This window comes from Crotalus tigris, unplaced genomic scaffold (genome assembly GCF_016545835.1).
Source record: "Crotalus tigris isolate CLP2741 ecotype Arizona unplaced genomic scaffold, ASM1654583v1 scf7180000017666.27876245, whole genome shotgun sequence".
Taxonomy (NCBI): domain Eukaryota; kingdom Metazoa; phylum Chordata; class Lepidosauria; order Squamata; family Viperidae; genus Crotalus; species Crotalus tigris.
In genome coordinates this window covers 4,393,655-4,410,835 of record NW_024096551.1, presented here as the reverse complement: position 1 = coordinate 4,410,835, position 17,181 = coordinate 4,393,655, and the positions used below count along the sequence as shown (strand labels likewise).

Genomic DNA, 17,181 nt, shown 5'->3' with positions numbered 1-17,181 from the left:
TTTAGTGTTTAATATATTATGAAAACTCAGCAAATAGACTCATGGCAAAATCAAATTTAGACTGTTGTGTGAACTCAGCCACTTGAAAATGAAGAACCAAGCTGGATCAGATCACACCTGGAACTAGTCTAGTACTGATTCCCACACTAGCCAAAGGGATACCTCAAAAAGAGAATGGTATAGAGCTACAGCATGACTGTATAATTACAGTAGGTCTGTGCAGATTTAGAAGGGCACTATGTTGAGTCCGTCGTGAAATGGTAAGACACGAGAAGCAGTTGTAGTTCTCAGGAAACCTTTATTCTTCAGTTCAGCTTACATTGGAATATGGCGGCAAAAGCCCACAACTCGCAGCCTCCTTTTATAGGACTTTCCCGGGTCAATGTGTTACTTTTTGCGCGCCAGCACTTGCGCATGCGCACAAGCCCTGGCGACAGCCTGTTTGGTCCCGGGCAGCTTGCACCTGCCCGGGACCGCCTGCAATGCCCCGAGCCCGCTTGCAAGGCTCAGGACATAACACCCCTTTCCCCCGGGCTAAAACTACGACCAATGCCAAATAATACACAACCCACTCTTAGTACAATGCTCTGCTCCCCTCCATGTTCGGAGTTCCCCTGTTTCCATTGCCTCAGTGTTTCTACCCTTCTACCGGCTCTGTTTAGCCAATAGTGTTATGTAATCCTCTAAGTACTTAGGAGATTTCCTTGCTCTCTGTGACCTCCTAAGCTCTGGGTGTCTGACAGGTACCCCCTGACTGAGGGGTGATGTGTGTCTGTTCCCCTTGTTATGCCTTGGTGACTCCCAAGGACTGTGCTCCAATGCCTGGCCTGCTTGCTTGCCCACCGGGCTCGTCAGGCCAGGGCTTCTTCCAGTGTATGACCTGGTTGTCCCGCCTAGCTGTAGGCTTTCTGGCCCTTCTAAGTGACTGTCACTGTTGGGCGTTTCTGTAGAACCTCCTAGGTCCGTCCAAGACCTGTCAGGAGGCTGTCTATCCCCTGAATCCCGTTCTGTGTCCGGGCTTTGTGGGTTTCAGTACTGTCCCAAAACTCAGTTGTCCCCTGAGGTGTTGTAGGCGGGATTTGGTTCCTCGACCACCTCCCTGTGTGTTTGCCCCCTTCTAAGGACAGGGTTGAAGTCAGGCCAACTAGGAGGAGTGTGTGCCAGCTCTCTTGCAGGGAATGGATTGTTGGGATGCTCCCGGGTATTCTCTCTGACTGGAGTACTGGGTGATGCGGGATCATGCCCCCGGGGTGACTCCCTGGCTGGAGTAGGCATTGATGCCTGGGTTCTAGTTGGGCTCCCTGACTACCTGTTGGGAGCAATTGCGGAATCTTGGGATGGGCTGATTGTGGCTTCCCCATTGATAATGGGCATCATTCCATGCCCCTCCCTTTGCCCAAAGGGCTCCCCCTCCCCCCCTGGAAAAGACCCAGGAGTCTCAGCGGGAAGGTCCCGTCTAGGGCGAAGTTGGTCAATGTGCCGACGCAGGACACGACCGTTGTCCAAGGATACCTCGTAGGATAGAGAACCTGTGACCCTGGATATAGATGCGGGGACCCATGTATGACCAGGCCCGTAATGACGAGTCCAAACCGGGGCACCCACAAGTAGTTTCCTAGGTGCCCTGGGGTGTGAGACAGAAGGAGGCAGTCTGTCCGGATGCAACCGGTCAAGCTTGGTAGTCAGTTTGCGCCCCCAATGAAGTTCAGCTGGGCTTCTCCCTGTAGAAGTGGATGGTGTGGTGCGATAAGAAAGGAGGAAGTCAGCCAACCTGTGATGCCAGTCCCCGTAGGTGAGCCTCTTCAAGGCGTCTTTGGTGATGCGAACCATGCGTTCAGCCATACCGTTGGTGGACGGGTGGAAGGGTGCAGAGGTGGCATGACGAATCATGTTAGCCTGCAAGAAAGCTTGGAATTCGGAGGAGGTGAATTGAGGGCCATTATCAGACACAATGACGTCTGGGAGCCCGTGTGCAGCAAAAATCCCCCTCAGTACCTGAATAGTCTTTGCAGTGGTGGTGGAAGAGACAGGTACAACCTCAAGCCATTTTGAATGGCTGTCAACGAGGACCAAGAAGAATTGATCCTGAAAGGGCCCAGCGTAGTCAATGTGCACCCTAGACCATGGAGACTGTGTTTCCTCCCATCTATGCACAGGAGCTTGGTGCATTTCAGGGCGTGAGCGTTGACAAAGGTGGCAAGCATGCACCTTAGCTTCTATGTCTTTGTCTACACCTGGCCACCACAAGTGGCTGAGTGCAAGAGCAATGCCAGGATGACCCTCGTGGAGGGAATCTAGGACCCTAGTCCTCATTGAGGTGGGAATGACAACTCTGCTTCCTCAAAGCAGACAACCCTGAGAGGTGGACAACTCGTTCCTTTTAGACCAGAAACTCAGAAACTCAGGACTAGGACAGTGCTCAGGCCATCCAGACAAAACCCAAGAAAGGACACGTGAAAGTGTGTGATCTGTGCCTGATTCAGCGGCTACATCCCTGGCGCTCAGGGGGGACTCGGGCAAGGCTTGAATGGAGAGAGTATTGATGGCTGGCGCGGGGTCAGCCTCTATTACCGGCAGGGGTAATCTACTGAGGCCATCAGCATGGCCCTTCCCAGGCTTGTGAAGTAGGGAAGAATCATATGCAGACAAGAAGATAGACCACCTGAGCATCCTGGGGGAGATGATTTGGGGAGTTTGTTTACGTGTGGTAAACAGTCCCAACAAAGGCTTATGGTCAGTGAAGACCGTGAAATGCCTATCATATAAAAAATCATGGAATTTTTTAATTCCAGCAACAACAGCTAAGGCCTCCCTGTCTATTTGAGCATAATTGCGCTCAGCTGAAGACAATGTTCTGGAGTAATATCCAACAGGAACCTGAGTTCCATCAGCCCTGAGGTGGCTCAGTACAGCACCCACCCCATAAGGGGAAGCATCACAAGCGATGCACACAGGAAGGGATTCATTGAAGTGAGCAAGTACACTGTTAGAAGTGAGCAAGGCCTTGACCTCATTGAAACTAGCCTCATGAGTTTGTGACCACTGCCATACTGCCTGTTTATCTAATAGCCTGTGAAGAGGCTCAGCTACACTAGCCTTGTGTGGAAGAAAGGAATTGTAGAAATTCAGAAGGCCCAGAAAAGCCTGTAGTTCGGCCTTAGACTTTGGCCTAGGGGCTTGCATAATGGCTTTTAGTTTGGATTCAGCAGGATGAATCCCAGCAGCATCAATTTTGAACCCCAGAAACTCAGTAGAAGGCACCCCAATTTTACATTTGTCCTTCTTGAGTTTGAGTCCCGTTTTCCTGAACCTTAATAGGACAGCCCTTAGCCTTTCAGCTAGAATGTGTGTGGAGTCTCCTGCAATTAAGACATCATCAAAATAGGGGCAAACCCCTGGTATACCCCGTAGTGTGTTTTCCATTACGCTTTGGAAAATCCCAGGAGCGACATTTACTCCAAATTGAAGTCTCTTTACCTTGAAAGCCCCTCTGTGGGTCACAATAGTCTGAGCTATAGCAGCGTCATCATCAACAGGCAGCTGTTGATATGCTTGAGCTAGGTCAAGCTTTGCAAAAACGCGCCCCCCCTTGAGGGAGGCCAGGATATGACTGACCACAGGAACAGGATAGGCATGTTGCTGCAATGCCTTATTTAGAGTGCATTTGTAATCAGCACAGATGCGAATGTCCCCATTTGCCTTAAGAGGCGTGACAATGGGGGTCTCCCATGGACTGGAGTCAACTGGTTCTAGAATTCCTTGTTGGATCAGTTTATCCAATTCAGTGTCAATTTTACTCTTTAAAGCAAAAGGGACCCTTCTTGCTTTAATTCTAATGGGAGTGACCATGGGGTCTAGCTTTAAGGACACAGGAGGTCCTTTGAATGTGCCCAGCTGGGGGCTGAAAACATCTGCAAATTCTTTGCAGACTTCCTGTATGTCGAGTGTTTGTAGGCTGTTGAGCCCTGTGACGTGTATTCCCAAGGCCTCAAACCAATCGAGTCCTATGAGACTCGTTCGTTCACCCCCTACTACTAATATGTCTAGTGGACCTTCAAAATCCTTATACTGTACATTAAGGGTGGCCTCCCCCTTAACACACACTCTGGAGTTTTGAAAGTCTGTTAACACAATATCAGAAGGCCTCAGCTTGGCCTGAGTTCCACTACCGGAACAGATCTTCCTAAAAGTGTGCATAGAAATGATCGAAAGTGCAGACCCCGTGTCCAGTTCCATAGTTAATGGAACCCCTTGTAGCTTCACTTTAAGTGACAGCTTTTTCTTAATGGGCTTGTGTGTGCCTGTCCTGTAGATGCTTCTTCGCGAAGCGCAAAACCCCACCCTATTCTGGCTGGGGACCCTGGTACCTTTCAGGCGCAATTCTTCCTGAGGTTGTACCTTCTGACGGCCCAGGCACACAGCTGCAATGTGTCCTTGTTTTCCGCACGCCCAGCAGATAGCGGAGCGGAACTTGCAGTCGGCTCTCTTGTGGCGACCTCCACAACCGATGCACTTGGGGAGCGCTGAAGAGCTTCCTCTTGGTTTTCCTTCCATTGTGGGGTGGAGACGGTCCACTTCCTCGTCCGGATCCTCCTCGGAGTTTCTTTGGACTTCTTCCTGGTGCACAGATGCAGCATCTGGACTGTTTCTGATCAGCCACATGTTCTTGATGGCGCCGCCCGCTGCTTCTTCTGCGGTGACCTCTCTCAAGGCATCTTGGAAAGACAAGTCCTCCTTGGCGAAAAGTCTCTGTTGCAACTCTTGATGCCTTAGCCCGCATACAAACCGGTCCCTCAATCGTTCTTCGAGGTCCTTGAACTCGCAATGTTTGGCGGCTTTCCTCAGTGCAGTGATGTACTCCTTGGCCGATTCTCCGGGTTGTTGATCCCTCTGCTCGAAGGTGTGGCACCACGCGATGACGGACATCTTAGGTTGGAAGTGCTCCTTCAATAATTTCTTTAGATCTGCGTAGCTGACAGACTCTAAAGGAACAGGTGCTGCGAGGTTCTCTGCGATTTCGAATGCGTCTTGACCGCAAACGCACAGCAGGGTGGCAGCCTTCAAGCTCTCTTCCCTCACCTAGTTCACCTTGAGGTAGTTTTCCACCCTGGCTGCGTAGGACTCCCACCTCTCTGGATGTGAGACGTCGAATTCCGAAAGCCTTCCAATCTTCGCCATTTCGTATCAGGAAGAGTTTATCAGCCAGCCTACCCCCGAATGCACGCTGGATTGGCGGGTAGCTGCCGAGTCAACGCCGTTCCTGCCGCTCCGGACTCACTCGGGTAAGCTTACACCTTCTCTTTTCCGATGTAAGGCAATCCCACCCTCGTCGCCAGTGTTGAGTCCGTCGCGAAATGGTAAGACACGAGAAGCAGTTGTAGTTCTCAGGAAACCTTTATTCTTCAGTTCAGCTTACATTGGAATATGGCGGCAAAAGCCCACAACTCGCAGCCTCCTTTTATAGGACTTTCCCGGGTCAATGTGTTACTTTTCGCGCGCCAGCACTTGCGCATGCGCACAAGCACTGGCGACAGCCTGTCTGGTCCCGGGCAGCTTGCACCTGCCCGGGACCGCCTGCAACGCCCCGAGCCCGCTTGCAAGGCTCAGGACATAACACACTACACAAGCTGATGTCTTTTGATAAAAATTGTTAGTCAGAAAAGTTTCCATCAGACTACTGATTTTTTTGCTACTGCAAACAAACATGGCTTCCTTCCTATGAGGACAGTATACTTTTAATGTGTGAATCATGTGTTACACGGTATGAAGGATTATTTGGGAATACTGTCACATATAAGCTACCTGTAAAATAGAAAAAAGAGCACATATAGGAGGAAGGTTATCTGCCATGCAAGTGTTTCAGATCAGATTGCTAGATTGATATTGGCATATTATTTTTTAAATTAAATTGAAACCCTGAGTGGTCAAGTTGATAAGGTGTTTATTGTGGAGAAATATACAAGAGAATGTTCGGTATGCTGCCTTGAACTGCAGTATGAAAAGTAGATGTAAATCTAATGAATAAATAAATGACTACTAATTTATTTATATCTTCCTTTTCCTCCAAAAGTCCAAGGCAACTTCAGTGTGATTTATTAACTTGTGTAGTTTTCATATCCAAAGTGCGAAAGACACTTTGGATCCAAATACTTTAAACCTTCACTCCCTTTATCTTATCCCCATGGTAACAACCCTGTTTGGTTGGGCTAAAAGAGAGAGGGGCTGGTTTTTGTAATATTTTTCCAAGTCTCCATATTTGTATGGGTGGTCTGATTTTATTTAGTAATTAAATAATAATAAAAAATTAGTGACATGTGTATCCCCATCTCCATTTGATTATGTGTATGATCAGGTGTTGAGCTCTCTGAGAAAAAAATATCCCCAGTTCAATGATCTTGAGTTAGCTGATAGATAGATAGATAGAGAGATAGAGAGATAGGGAGATAGAGAGATAGATATAGATATAGATATAACTATTTGCCTAACCATTTGAAAGCCAAGAACTCAAAAGCTCTTCCTCAGGTGGTCTCCCTATTAATGAAGAAAATCCATCACAGTAGGAACTTTTTCTTTGTTGGTTGTAAATAGAACATTACACTAATTTATATCCTTTCATCATTAGGTTTACTGTTACTATGAGATAACATATTCACGAGAGTCTTTTGAGACTCAGCTACCAAACAATATAAATACATACAATCAGACAAGTGCTATTAGTATCAGCTATTATTACTGTGACTATAAACAGAAGCTCTGGAAAATATATGGAAAGCTTTATTATTAATAATATAATTCTAAATGACTCAGTTGTTGTAAATAAATGTAGCTCTTTATGTCCCTGTATTTCTGCTATGGTTGAGACATGCATGTATATTTTGAGATATTATTATATATTAACTATTGGCAGTTCATAAGAACATACAGTAGATAGTCTTTTATGTGTTTTCTCTATAACAGTGCCAGAAACTTATTATGGGAGCAAGGAGAGATTGGATATCCAATTCCAATTTTCTTTGCAATTTTCTCAGTAGCTGAAATATCTCTCTATGTACCTTCTGTGATGAATGAGAATTTTCTTCCAAAAGATTCCATGACATCTTAGTAGCTAAATCAGTGGTTCTCAACCTTTTTAATGCCGCGACCCCCAACCGGTCATAAGTCGAGGACTACTCAACCGGTCGTAAGTCAAGGACTACTCAACTGGTGCAGCACCGTTTGCAGAATGGGACTTTTGGCGGGCTCAGCAGGGCAGAGACAGCCTGGACAATTCCTATTGGCTTTTGAAAGCCAATAGAATTAGACTCTATTCAAGAGAGTCTATTCTATTGGCTTTCAAAAGCCAATAGAATAAAAGGGAGTAGCATAGCTAAGGAAAAGGGGAAAAAATGGTGGACTGCGTTGTTTGGCGACCCCCATGAAATGGTCATTCGACCCCAAATGGGGTCCCAACCCACAGGTTGAGAACCACTGAGCTAAATCAATGTTGGGGGATGGCTTGAAAAAATTTACTACTATCTCTGTCTACTCTGTTAATATTCCCCCTGTCCCCCATTTTCATCTTGTTCCATAGCTTGCCTTCTCCAAGCAATGGTCCTGATATTTCCACCAGAGATTGCTTCTTTCTCTCTTGCTTCTCATTCACTATTTGCTACTGAGCCCTCCCCCCCCCTTTTGGTTCCTTGCTTATAATGGTGATTTTTTTTAAAAAAACCTCTGCCTCACACAAGTGCACATAAAATATAAACAGCAGTAGGCATATCACGGTGCAACATTGGCACTTTCAAAATTCATGCATTCAGTGGAAGAATTGTGCATTTTTTAGATTCCAAGCACTGAAACTAGGCAGAAATTATCTTTACTGCATGATAGCTTAATGCTGCAATCATGTGATATATATCATGTGCCAATTTGGGATCTGCCATTTAATGACCAGGGTGTTGATATGGGCTTTTTGTCCCACAATTTTTAAACTGTTTTTCTTTGGCAAGTTTGAGGATCTTCACTTAATTGGAACAGCATTACTAGAATCACATACATGAGGAATTGGGAGTTATGAACTGCTATTAATTCTTACACCTCTTTTTACCATGCTTTATTTTTTTTATCTTTTCAGAAATGCTCCTGCATGGCAGAACAATATTATGTTAATATCCACACAGAGAATTAGGAAATTTACCTCTCAGTAATGTGATATAGCATGATGATAAATTCTAGTACATTTTCCATTTAAGTTAATAGCTGGAAACAGCTAATGAATCACCCTTTAATCTCCAATGCTCCTTTATGACTTGACTCATAAAGGGCCCTTTAATGAAGAGCTAATATTTCCTTCTAAATCTCATAGCTTAAATGCCACTTGAATGAGCATCGAAGGGGCAAGCACAAATGTACGAAATTAATTTATTATTACTTTTGCGTGAAGTCATTTGAACTTAAAGAACCTCTTGAAGCGTTAAATTGGAAATGCCTGAACAAGCAGTAAAACAAATAAAAATGACAGTGAGTTTTTCCAACATATCTCTCCTGTAATCTATAAACCAATAAAAACATTGAATCTCTCAATCTCTCAGGAAGCATATAAGCTTTTGGAAACTTCCATTGGGCAAAATTATTATTATGGTTCATCACACAGTCAGCCAGATGTTCAAACTGGATTTGGACTTTTATCCACGTATTGAGTCCTTCCCAAGGAACTGGGATATCATTGATAGTATTAAAGGTACCATTGCAGGATATAAGCTGTTCCAAGTAAAGCTGCCTTTTGTAATTTGGTGGTGATTTTGTCATGCTGATGATGTTCCAGTGGTACTCCAGTTGTTTTGGGTGTGATCCACTGTTTCCTCTGCTTCTTTGCAGAGGTAGCACTTCTCATTTTTGGATTTGTATGCATTTGTTCTTAAGGTTTGGTCTTGTGCAGGTAGCATTAGCATGTCTGATTCTTTCCCCAACTTTCCTGCTCTTAGCCATTGCCAGGTTTTGTTATTTTCAAATTATTATTATTGTTATTGTTTTAATGTTTATCTGCTTTTAATTTTGTAAGCCACCCAAAGTCATCTATAGATGAGATAAGAGGCATACAATAAAAATGAAAAATAAAATATGATATAGTGAATATTAGGCTTAGCTAAAATGAAGACAGATGTTTTTCTTTTAATTTCTGAATTAGCATGTTTCTCTCAAGGCATTCTTTGAGTCTTGCTTTTCAAAACCTGAGAGCACAAAATTATTTTGTCCCATATGCTAGGGACCAAATTGATATTAGCTTATTCATTGTGACAGATTAATTCTAACTGTAATTGCTGTTTTTAATACTGAGTCTTCATTTTAAGCTTACAGATAAGCACTGACTTTTTGAACTTGTCTGCATCTTGCCCACCTCATTTTGTAAAGGATTTTGTACAATATGATGAAGAGATCTGGCAAATTGGAAAACTGGTCCATTCATTTTAATAGGCTTTAATAGAAAACCTATGCAAAAATGGATTCTGGATTATTTCTCTCAGACCAATACTGTCTGTGTCTCATTGTCTTGTCTGATAAAGAATATGAAGGGTAGTGGGAGAGAAATTATTTACCTGACATTTGCCTAGTGAGTTGTGGCCTGGGATTTTTAATAGAATAAAAACACCAAAAATATCACAATATGCTATTTTCTGCAGTAGTACCCCAGACAGTGTCTGCTTTTCTTTTCTCACCTTCCCCCAATCATAAGCAGAACTGATTTACATGAAAATAAGGTATTTATTTCATAAAGGGTTTTTTTTAGCTGCCGATGGCTGCCTTCCATGGCAAATCATCTTAATCATTTCCATGACAACCAACTGTGATTGAGGAAAAGCAGAAATAATTTTAAGATGGAGCTTTTCAAAGCTGTGAGTTGCTGGAATGGACAAACAATTAAGGTGCCAGCCTGCTGTACAAAATGACCTGATGCTGAGACATTTTGGAATCCAGGACATGCTTACAAATGGAGCAGGTTCAACAATACATGATTATGGAAAGACCTGGTGAGTTTTTGTTGCTGATCCATTTTACAGCCCTTGCAGTCAATCAAATCCATTTCTTTTTAAGAAGCATCACTGGCAGGTAACACATCTTCTAGAAATATTCAGCATTTTTATCTGGCTCAAACCAGGATAACTGAATCCTTTTGAAATTTGCTGATTCCTTCTAACTAAGCCACTTCCTTTCCACTCTATGAAATTAGAAACATGGAGTTTCTGGATTTTGAGGCAATTTGAAACAAAATAATCATGTCTGGTCCATTCCCTCCCTTCCTTCTAATTTACTCTCCCTCAAAAGGATACATTCTAGATCATGTTGGGATTACAATTCAGAATCTCTACCCTGAAACCTGGAGGGCAATAGATTAGGAAAACCAGTTCTGTATCATTAAAGCACTATGGACCATGCATGTCAAATCAGAATTTTTTATCTGTTAACAAAAATACCTTGTATACCTTCTTTCTAACAATTTCTCCTGGCTGAGATCACTGGTTGATCTTGCTTTGGAATGCCATCATGATAAAACCAACTTTCATTGGGAAAATAGAGGGACATTTTATTTGGAAATGTATTATGGAAATTCCTCACAAGGATATCCAGTTGAGACTGTATTAATATCAATTATAACATTTTCATTCTGCTTCTGGTATATGATTATCCAGCCACACTACCCTTTAAATTTTATTTCATCCATTTTATTTCTCTGAATTCACATAGAACAGGTTCTGCAGTTAGCAGAGTGCCTGCCTGTCTGCCCATCACCAATGCACTGGGTCTTTCCAGAGTTCAGTGCTCTTTCCTAAAACAGATAGATGTATAATATGTGTCATCAAAACCTAATCCAAGGAATCTTCAGTGATGGTCAAATTATGTTCTTTAATGTACTGAAGAAGAGCCTGGCCTCTCCGGTCAATGGTATTAAGCCAATGCTTCAGACCTTCATATCCCCCTTGACTTCCCCAGAATTCTTTATCTACATGCAAGGATTGCAAAAGCAGGTTTTGTAGGCATCCTGATTGGAGTATTGTTATAGCTTTCCGAGGAAACCTGAGAAGAATATAAATAGAAAGGGCATTTTTTTTCCAGAAACTTAACAGAATAACACCTCTACCTTTTAAATATGTAGATTCACAACACTTGAAAAGGACATGGTGTTGATTAAAATTAAATTAAAATTTAGTCTTAATGACATTCATAAATTATCAAGGATTATAATTCAATTCATCTACAGAAAAGAGTTGTAGTTCATAAAACTATATGGCACAGAAAATTTTGTGCCTTAAAGTCTGCAATCCTATATGGTTTTTTTGTAACACAAGTTTTCTTTTGGGAAGACATATATACAATTGCAGTAAACAACTGTTGACTCGCTTAGGGTCCATAGAAGAGCACACAGCCATGAGGCTGGTTAACCCTTTAAAGTCTCTCCCCCCCACCTTTTCAGTGTTAACTTTTTACTGCTTTAACTTTTTACAATATTCATTTATATCTTTTATGTTTTTATGGCTATCGGTACACCACCTAGAATTGCTTTATGAAAGTGATGGGTAGTTTCTAAATGTGATAAACAAACAAACATATAAATAAACAGCATCATTGTGCTATCATTGTTTTCATTGTAACCAAATTTTATATCCTGGAATCACTTAGCAGACAATGTTATTGGATTTAACAGCCTTCTCACCTAGCTGGGAAGAAGAAACCCAGAATGGTAATTTAAAAAATACTAGACATATGAAATGCCACTGAACATTTGATATCATGTCAAGCTTGACTCAAAGAAAGCAACATGAAAAAAAAAATTTCGGACAAAAAGGCTGGTAGGTTATCTTTTCTCCCTCACTATTTAGTCTTCAATAAAAACAGATTAGACTTTTTCTACAAATGAAAGAGTTTTTAAATTGTACTAGTAGAGAGACCAGAATCCAATGGAGATTCACTCTGCAATATAGGTCCAAGTGATTTTGTCCAGTTTCTCTCCCTTTATACATTATTTTAAGGGTTCCAATCAAAGCTAATTTCCAGGACATTACAGGATACAACAGAAAGGTAAACTGATTAAAACCATCACTCTACCAGTGTTTCTCAACCTTGACAATTTTAAGGCATGTGGACTTCAACTCTCAGAATTCCACAGCCAGCATTGCTGACTGTGGAATTCTGGGAGTTGAAGGCCATATGCCTTAAAATTGTCAAGGTTGAGAAACACTGTGAAGTTTCCCTCTTTTTTAGAAATGTTATTTAGCATCCGTACCCCATCAAACTGACATTCTGTTAGTTCATATACTCTATTATCCGCCTTACCCATCTATGCCTTGCAGGAGTCTGAAATTAAGTTTTGCTTCAGGGTGGAAAGGTCTTCCTGCATTGTCAATAAACACTAAATGAGAAGGCTTGCTTCTCCGCACCTGGAAGAAGGGGAAAAAAAAGTCAACCTGGCAATTAACTGAGGACAGAGTAATGATGTGAATGGACTAATGTAATGTTTGATGAAATTTTGGAGTGTTTGCCTTGCTGCTCATCATATTTAGGGTTACATATTCTACAATATTGCAAGAAAAAGAAAATTCAGGAGAAAGTAAGCATACAGCATATCAAACCAACATTCAAACTTAATTAGGATTATAAAAATACATGCCAAGAGTTTCAGTCATGACTGTAGTTGGGTGGTATTTTCAAAGCTAAGATGACAGAAGAGTTGTCTCAAAGTGTATTGCTTCCAGCTTCTTGATTTTCATTTAAAATAGATGTTGGACTACTAATATTTGACAGTACTGTGGATTTGACAACCACTATTGCTTAGACTTTTTAAGGAACCCTAACCTTCCTCCAGAAGGCCCCTGATGTTTTAAATTTGCTATTCAATATTCTGCAATGTTTAATGATTCTAACACTGCAGGAATTTATTTAGTACCCCACTGAGAGTGGATAAAAGAGATAAAAAGGAAGCCATTCCATGGAGAAAGTTACAGATCCAAAATCTTCCAGGCCCTCAAGCATTTTCCTTTGTACAAACCAGTACATCTGATATACAGTAAAATGTCATATAATAGATAATAATAATAATAATAATAATATCTATTATATGATAGTTTACTGTATATCAGATCAATTGCATATTCTCAGCCCAATTAGGAGGAAACATGAAAAATAGATGTCTGTAGAAAAGAAGGGAGCCTCCTCTAAAAACGGTGTTGATTTGAGGCTTCTGAGTCAGAAATCATCACAAGGTATTTATGAGTTCAATCCTCTAGGAAACTCTTCTGTGAAAGTTCCAGTTAAATCACTGAGGTTACAGTTTAAATGATGAATGGATTTTAAAAACTATAACTAGCTTGAGTGCCCTCCTAAGGAATTGGGTAAGCAGTAAAGTTGTAAAGTAAGTTTTTTCCCCCTTCCCTGGCAAGGTAGAAAGCCTTTAATGCCTGGGGAAGGATCATCTTAGGTCAGTGATGGCGAATCTTTTAGAGACTGAGTACCCAACAACACCCCGCCTCCGTTCCACCCCCTGCCCCGCCCCCATCCCGCCTACCCGTAGGGCCACTCACCGCCTCCAGGGCCCACTGCAGATTGCCCAGACAGCCCAGCAGCACCAATGTGGCCATGCCTTCTGCCCGCGCCTTGCAGCATCAACTGTGCGCGATGGGGTGTGAGGGCAGAGTGTTGTCTACGCTGCCTGATTGCCATGTCCTTGGCTGCGCTGCTCCACGTGGGACATGCTCGGGGGCGACTCTCCTCCAGGGGGACTGCTGGTGAGGAGGGGGTTATGGGAGGAGGCAAGGCTGGGGCAATAGCACGTGTGACCACAGAGAGATCTCCGAGTACCGCCTCTGGCACGTGTGCCATAGGTTCGCCACCACTGCCTTAGGTACTTCCCAGTTTATACTGAAGGACTCAGATTGGAATTAGGAAAGTTTGTTAAAGGAATTACTGACACAGAAAGTTGCAGCTGCTATGAGTGGGACACTACTGCCTAGCAACAAGAAAGTTACTAGTCAGAAGGACACATTAGAAGGATGATTAGAAGGCACATAGATATATAAACTTTGGTAACCTCTAGCTTATTATAATAGTAAAAGACAAAACATCAACATGTCATGTATGAAGAAGGAAGGTAAAGTAGAAGAATCCAATCAAAAGAAAATGTGTCAAGGAACCAATGTGTGATTGTTAGAGTGTTAACTTTCTTAATCATAACTGTATAAAATTTGTGCTTGTGCATTGTTCGAGCTCTTGGCTCGTTTAGCTGCTGGATGCTTTTACTGGAGTACTCCAATAAAGAAGCTGAAAAAGCCATTCCTCGTATCTAGTGGTCTTTATTGGCTTTGGCGCCAGATTAGGACCCATTTTCAGTATACACAGTGTTATACACATATATAGATGATTATTAATTTCTTAGATCAGTACTCTATTGTAGCTACTGTAACACTGGTGTGTGTGTGTGTGTGTGTGTGTGAGTGTGTGTGTGTGTATTTGTATACTGCTTACCTAGTTCCTTAGGAGGTACTCTAGTTGGTTCCTAGTTTTTAAAACTGATACATCACATCACATCACATCTCTCTCTCTCTCTCTCTCTCTCTCTCTCTCACACACACACACACACACACAGTTCTTCAAATTACAAATACAAATATGTGTGTATGTGTGTGTATGCTGTTCCAAACTTGTAATTTCATTCTTTATTATCTTTTTCATCCCAGACATTTGTTTTGACATCTTACTAACTGGCTGGGCACAACTATGTATAAGTTGGCTATTCTGTAAATCCCTTGGCTTCAACAGTAATTGGGCATACCAAAATATGGACCAAAAACAGCTCTGCAGGATTTCGGCACTTCTCATGGAGCAACTCCTGAACACAAGGCTCAGAGAAATCTGGCTGAAAACCACAGCAATATCGATCCAGTCGATCATGGACCTGTGAAAAATAGGAAAGTAGAGGGGAATCAGAGTTTTATTTTAGCCACATCAGATAAATAACTTTTCATTTTACACAAGGCAACTATAGTATTTGCTAATTCATGAGTGACAATTCTAGAATAGTCTTTTCAGTGTGTGATCAAGTAAGTATAAAGACAGTATGGTCCAGTAGAGTGCTCGTGAGCTCTAAATTTGAACCTAAATTCTAGTCTAGATTAATTATTTTTAAATTACATCTGTTAAGTAAGAATGGAAACATAATGGGTATAGGGATTACAAAGTCCACTATGGTACATGGATATACATAGGAATAAGCCTCCATCATCAATGGCTCTCACTACCAAATAAGGCTGATTGCCTGACTGACAAGCAGAGATATGCACTCTTTATTTCCAGCAATTGTGAAAGTATTGCATCCGTTTAAGTTATAACCTTCTTTCCTAATACATTTTCTAGTTCTCTTCCTTGCTGCTGTGTATAACAACTAGTATGTCTTTTTCTCATTGTGATGTTACCCTTTTCTCTATATAAATTGACTTTGAGATTTTGAATATTTGTAAGGGTAACCACTTTGAATTCAGAACCAGACAGGGTGAACTTTGGAGGGATGTTCATCCTCACTTGACTACCATCATTCTCCATCATTCCCATAGCTGTCCATGGTGATCTGCAGAAGTGAGACTGCTGTACATGCAGGCTCCCCAAAACACCTGCAAAGTGAGCCCCACACCTTGGGAAACTATTTAAAGAATTCTATGAAGAAGTATTCAGCACTGCATTTACATACTTTAAATCTTGTTTTTGCTTGAACTGTACTTAATATCACAATATCACTCATTGCTGTTGTAGTGTGTTTTATCTCTCTTTTTTTTCTTTAATCATGTCTATTGTTCATTCTCATCCTGGAAAAGTCAGAACACTTCTTGATGCAGCAGATGAATGCAATGATGAGTTGTTCCCACAAACAGGCTTTCCACCCTGAGAGCATCTATCTAAAAGGAACTGTTTTGATATCCATCAGACAGTTCTCAAAATAAAGTGCAAAAAGTTAAATTCTTTATCGTCTATTCATTGAATAAATAACATTCACCAAAAATAATTTTAGATTTGGCTAAAACAGACTTGATGATGATGAAGTATGTCCCCATCTCGCTCACTCACTCTCTAAATTACAATCTGCTTTATTTTTTTTCTTAGCCCCAGATCCAGTCATCATGCTCTTGAATCACATTTAAATATTAATAGTTCTCTGGCATGTTCAACCAAGGATTTCTAAGTTGTGTTAACTCTTTGCTTTCTTTGTTCAAGTTACTCTTTACAAAAAGGACACTGCTCACATATTCTAACTAGCAAAAGCAAATACTGCCAACTGGACAGGTTCATGCAGCAGTTGGCTTGTGTACATCCAATGAAAAGTTCATAATATGAATGGGAGACCAATCATCATTTCACGGGAATGAAAAATGTACTTGCACAGCATGGTATATAATGGCTTCAAACAATATGATCTCCAACATTCAGCAGGGCCGGCCTTTAACCCCTTTTGTATGTTCTGATGAGCTCTTCTTAATTCTCCATTGTGTCTTAAGAACATTCTGTCAGAGCACTCTGTAAAATAGGAAGGCTGGCTGCCAGTCAAAGTGTTATTTCTCCTGATAACAGCATCATTGCTTAGCTTCATCAGTATCCAATGCATAGCAAGACATTTACTGGAGAATGCTTTTCAGAGGCCCAATAAAGCCTAGAACCAACCTTGGGCAGATCCTTACTTCTCACATGAACGCACTCTTCTAGAATCCTTGTCTCAAAGGAATCTTTTGGAGTGAAAGATTTTAAGCACCAATTACATATATATTTAGGCATCACAGAGAATTATAGCTCTGCTTCTCTGCAAATGTGTTTAATGAAATTTGGTAACTTAAACCCACTCATGCAATAAAAGTTTCTTGGGCTAATTTCATCTCAGGAAAAAGTTCAGTTATTTCTTTAATAAAACTGAGCTGATATTCTCGGCATTAGAACAGATGGTCTGTTCACAGAATGTCTGAAAGTGAGAGTTGGCAGATGTTCAACCATCACTCTGCTTTCTCACTGTCTGGAGTTGCCAGGGAAAATATTGACACCTTTCAAAAAATATACCAAGACCACTTTTACACAGTTGGTGGCACTGAAATTACTGCCATTCATCCATCCCTTCACAGATTCTTTTTCAAAGTGGGAATGGGAAGATCCCTGAAATTCCTATGCCATGAATGA

The 17,181-nt window shown here is 41.7% G+C and overlaps 1 protein-coding gene across 2 annotated transcripts in view; it reads right to left on the bottom strand.

The window, feature by feature from the left end:
* Positions 1-17,181, bottom strand: part of GASK1A (golgi associated kinase 1A) — a 91,592-nt gene that overhangs the window by 46,980 nt on the left and 27,431 nt on the right. The window contains exons 3-5 of one of the 2 annotated variants that reach the window (XM_039336285.1): positions 14,801-14,923; positions 12,310-12,413; positions 7,735-11,052 (exon numbers count right to left, since the gene is read on the bottom strand). In XM_039336285.1, the coding sequence (XP_039192219.1) occupies positions 10,842-11,052; positions 12,310-12,413; positions 14,801-14,923 (438 nt within the window). In that variant the 3' untranslated portion in view covers positions 7,735-10,841. Of the gene's footprint in view, positions 1-7,734; positions 11,053-12,309; positions 12,414-14,800; positions 14,924-17,181 lie in introns of those variants that run through there. The other variant, XM_039336286.1, reaches the window with a different exon arrangement.